The sequence below is a fragment of the Seriola lalandi genome, unplaced genomic scaffold, assembly GCF_002814215.2.
Source record: "Seriola lalandi dorsalis isolate HSWRI2012SDOR001 ecotype SW California unplaced genomic scaffold, Sedor1 jcf7180002049762, whole genome shotgun sequence".
Classification (NCBI taxonomy): domain Eukaryota; kingdom Metazoa; phylum Chordata; class Actinopteri; order Carangiformes; family Carangidae; genus Seriola; species Seriola lalandi.
Genome location: NW_019520315.1, coordinates 3,149 through 8,148, shown reverse-complemented (window position 1 = coordinate 8,148; position 5,000 = coordinate 3,149). Strand labels below are relative to the sequence as shown.

Sequence of the window (5,000 nt, the reverse complement as noted above, 5' to 3'; positions counted from 1 at the left end):
CTTCCTCGAGGAGACTCCTGAACATAATGGAGGAGTTAGCATTCGCGCTGTTAGCATTAGAACTTAAAACTAGCAGTACCACTTTTACTATCAACTTAATTAGCATACAACATGCTAGCATTAGGTCTGTTATCATTGTCAATGTTAGCATTAGCAGTGTTAGCTATCACCTTGCCCTCTTCAGTCTGGACCTGAGACACGGCAGCCATGTTTGCCAAACCGCTTAGCTGACTCATCTGGTTCATTGCCATGGCGACGCTGGCAGGGGGCAGGCCCACAGGGAGAAGGGGGTGTGGCATGACCATAAAAGGAATGTTGGACAGACCTGAGGAGCCCGACCCACAGAGAAATACAGGGAGAAAGTAAACCACTGATGTGCTATGATGCTAAGCTAGCAGTGATCGGGTATCCAATCAGAGCTGTGACTCACGGTTGGCCAATAGGGAGCTGTGTTGCTGCAGAGTGCTGAGATGGAGAGACGCTGAACCAGCAGGAGGCGCCACAACTGAGGAGGGAGGAGGGAGGAGACGCTGCTCCTTCTCCCAGGATCCTTCACTTCCTCCTACAGGAGAGAAGACGATGAGAGGAGGAGACCTGCCTGATGATGTCATTTGATAATGTCACATCGCAGTTGTACCTGTGTCGTCGTTCTCAGACTCGGCTCCGTTGTGATATCGCTGCTGATTGCTGTTTCCATGGAAACCCATCATCATCCTCATCTTCTGCAGCTTCAGAGCCTCCGCCATCGCTGCCGCCGTCAGACCTGCAGAGAGCGGAGGTCAGTGTGTCCTGATGGGGGCGCCACAGGACCCAGACCATGTCAGGACTTATGATGTAATGATTTAGTTGAGTCCTGTTGGCGCCCCCCACAGGTTGCATGGTTCATCACAGCTGTAACAGTGTCGTTGTGTTGGAGGAGTCGTCACAGGTCACATGACCTTCATATATTTTCCCTGTGTTCAGACAAGCTCCATGTTTTCAGCTGCTGATTGATCAATAATTAATAACTCTGGCAGCCTGAGAGTCTCCAGTGACTGTCAGTGTCTCTCGACCACCTCTCTCCCTGCAGCCACTTGGCCCAATTAATTGCCTATTCTAATTAATTCAATTAGAATTAACGAGGGATGCCCCCCCCCCCCCCCCCCCCAGCTCATTAAATACCTCCTCATGAACAAAAACACAGAACGTTTTTGTCTGTGTTCTCATGTTCCCCGCAGGTTCTTCTAAAACTGGAACATTTAATGTCAGGAGACTTTGGAGCAGAATCCAGATCAGTCAGTGTTTCAGCTCTGAAGGTGTCCAGCACAGAGGAGTCCACAGGGTGCTAACTTAGCTTAGCATAAAGACTGGAAGCAGGTGGTTAGCATTAGCACAGTAAATTTTCACATTTTAAATGAATAATGTGTTTGTTGGTTCATTTTGTTGAACTGCAGGTATATTAACACCCGTCCAGGTAGACTCAGGCTCCTGCATTTTAACGAGGAGGTCGTGGACTTCTTCTTCTCTACTTAAATACAAAACATATATTTTAATTTCTCAAACCACAGAGTCTATTACAGGAAGCTCTCAGGTGGTGAAACCCCCAAACAGGAAATACAACGCAACACTGCTTGTAAAGCACACACACACACACACACACACACACACACACACACACAGTTGTGCACACACAAGCAGTAAATAAAACGTCAGTTTGATAAATTCATCATTTTCTTTCTGACTGTCACTGGAAACAGCTGTTTCCTGTCTGAGCAGCGGAGGATAAACAAGGTTTTATTTCATCTCAGTTTTACAGAAACACATTCATCAGTTTGGTTTCGTGCTGTTAGAAGCTTTGACCTGAAGAGACGCTGCAGAGTGTCGCTGATAAAAACCATCACTCATCGCCTCCACCTGTCTGCCAGAGTCCATTCATACTTTACTGATTAATGTTAGAGCTGCACTCATGTGTCGACCAAACACAAAGAATCATTTAACAGGTAAAATGAAATACAACACACAATATCTTTAATATTACCCCAACACCCCCAGTCCCACATAAAATCTCTACGGATACGGATTTCTTGAAAACCATAATAACTGTCAAAATGCTGATTTAACCAAAGAAAGTCTCAAGTCTTGTGACCAATTTCAAGTTCCAACCATGTTTCTAAGTTAAAGTATGACGAAGCAGTAAAGCTCCAAAAACACAAGGTTTGGTCATTTTCACATTTTCACAACGCAATATCTCCAGAACTCCTCAAGGGAATCCCTTCAAATTTACATAAATGTCCCTTTGGACTCGAGGACGAACTGATTAGACTTTGGTGATTAAAGGTCAAAGGTCAAGGTCACAGTGACCTTAGAAAACACTTTTTAGCCATTATTCAAGACTTTACACAGAAACTATGACAAAATGTCACACAAATGGTTGATAATTCATATGAAGCTGTTTGACTGCGGATAAACAGGATGTGACCTGAGACTAGTCGAGTGGAGCAGGATACAACCACCAGGCCCTGATTCTAGTTTTTAAGGCACCAAATCCTAACAAACATTATGTAAGGCTCTTCACAGGGTCGGGTCCAACACTCTCTTCCTCCTGCAAACAGAGGAACTTGACGATGAAGGTTCTCAGTTCCAGCCCATCGGTATCAACAGGTCTCAGACCGGCGAGCGGTGGGCGTGTCATCTCTGGAGGGTTGCTGACAACAACAAATCAGAATGCCTGGATCTGATGTCGAGGTCTTCCACCTGTTCCAGGAGAACGGTGGGTGCAGACTGTAGACAGTTAACAATGGCTTCCATCTCAGGTAGTTTTTCTACATTTCCAACACCAGCTGCTGGGATTCTGTTGAATGTTGAATCAGGATAAGTTGAAGCTAACGAGCTTTTTACTAAGTCGTTCAGAGGGTCGCCTCCCAGAGGTCAGCAGCTGTTTCAGTCATTTTTAGATAACGTTGGTTGGTTCCTGTGTGTTGCTGCAGGTTTTAATGCTTCTCTTTGTCGTATATCAGAGTACTCTGGTTATACAGTTGGTTATCTGAGGACGTGGTTGGTTATCCACGAGACCTGACCCTCAGTTTACACTCAACCTTTACAACATTTTAATTAAGTGCGTATGTGTGTGTGTGTGTGTGCGTGTGTGTGTGTGTGTATGTGTGTGTGTGTGTGTGTGTGCGTGTGCGCAGAGTTAATCATTTTCTTGTTCCTTTGATCTCTCTGTCTCTGACCTCAGTCAAGAAATGTGCCAGTTTGAGTATTTTTAATAAAAAACGGTGTGTGTGTGTTGTAGTGTGTGTTTTCATTAAGCTGTCAGGTCTGTCAGGAAGGTGATGGAGGTCAAAGGTCAGTATGTGGCTCACATTAACAACGCAGCTGCACAGACTCTAAATGAGACTATGAATACCTGCCTCAGGACCAGGACCCGTCTCCATCTTTAGGTGGCGTCAGTACTGAACATCACATATGATGTCATCTGTGTGGAAGCATCCAATCAGAGGGCAGATCCCACTGTCATGTCACTTGGTTTTCTTAAGAAGATTTTCTTTACAGAGATAAAATTCTTTACGTGTCGCCCGAAGCAACACACACACACACTCACACACACACATACAAACAGTGCTTCGGGTGAGACTCTAATCTGTCAGTCATTTTGACATCTGCTAATTAAACATGCTAATTATAGCTTTAATCACACACACACACAAAAAGTTCAACCTGCTGTTGAAGCGCATGAACAATTATTACAGTGATGACACTGAACACAACACGTCATCAGCTGTCATCATCACTGTCACATGACTCCTCCCCCTGACTCCTCCCCCTGCAGTTTTCATACTGGCTCTCAAATCACAGGAACTTGTTCGTCCAAAACGATGTCGTTACAGTTTCACGTAGAAACGTAGCTGTTTGTCATACTCACCGGTTTGTGAGAGCAGGGCGGGGCTTAGCAGACCGTGTGGGAGGAGCCTGGAGCCATCAGTCATTGTGGCCACGCCAAGGGTCCTCTTCGGAGGTCGACCTGGTCGAGAGCTGAGAGAGAAAGTGAAAAACACAGCGGGGTGGCCCCTTAAATAAATCTGCTGACCGCCTTAAAAGACTGGAGAGTATCCACCTTAAATAAAAAGAGCCAATGCAGAGTTCAACAGACATCAATAATTAATCAATACTGCCCCCCCCCAGTCTTAATGTTCCAGGTTAATCTCATGTTTTAATTTCATGAATTAATCTGTTTCATCTCTCTCTCTCCTCAAGGCCTTTATATTCAGTGTCGATCGTCCCTGTGGAAGATTTTTAGGAGACGCACAGTTGGTCTGATACAAGGAAACTGAAGGAGGTGAAATGTATTATATATATATATATAGATATCACATTTCAGATTTAAATTGTTTGATTTATCTTGTCTTTAATGTTTTACACTGTAAAAAGTGACGACTATAAATTTAATTAAACTGTTCAAAATAAACTGAATTATATAATAAAAGAGCTGAACATGTTTATTTCAACCTTAAAATAATTTATATGAAATATAAAAATAATGTCTGATGTAAATAATAAATAAAAACAGCTCATTTATCAGGTTTATTCTCAACATGAAACAAAAACAAATCAGTTTCACAATAAAATGAAAAAAATGACTTGGCTACCATGGTTACCTCAAAACAACTAATAACATCAGTGAAAAATCAAAGTAATCAGATTACAAACATGTCTGTTGGACTGACGACATGGCCGGTTGCCATGGTTACTGTACCTGCCCAAACTTGCTGCCTCAGCTGTTTATGAGCACATACACACACACACACACGCACACACACACACACAATGACAGTGTTGGGGGTACACACAGGTCAGTGTTTGATTGACAGGTACAAGACAACCCGCCCACACACACAGTAAATTAAATTCCTCAGTACAGTGTGTGTGTGTGTGTGCATGTGTGTGTGTGTGTGTGTGTGTGTGTGCGTGTGTGTACAGTATGTGTGTGTTTCCACACTTAATTAAATTGAGACAAAATG

The 5,000-nt window shown here is 43.6% G+C and overlaps 1 protein-coding gene across 1 annotated transcript in view; it reads right to left on the bottom strand.

Annotated features, from left to right (window-relative positions):
• The window catches only part of LOC147819768 (dachshund homolog 2-like), a gene marked incomplete at both ends in the record, with an annotated part of 6,697 nt that extends 2,683 nt beyond the window's left edge, over nucleotides 1-4,014 (bottom strand). Inside the window, 5 exons of the mRNA XM_087171782.1 lie at nucleotides 1-17; nucleotides 171-325; nucleotides 431-562; nucleotides 638-763; nucleotides 3,905-4,014. The exon at nucleotides 1-17 is cut by the window's left edge and continues 125 nt beyond it. Coding sequence (XP_087027908.1) covers nucleotides 1-17; nucleotides 171-325; nucleotides 431-562; nucleotides 638-763; nucleotides 3,905-4,014 — 540 coding nt within the window. The remainder of the gene's footprint in view (nucleotides 18-170; nucleotides 326-430; nucleotides 563-637; nucleotides 764-3,904) is intronic.
• Nucleotides 4,015-5,000: the final 986 nt, after the last annotated feature.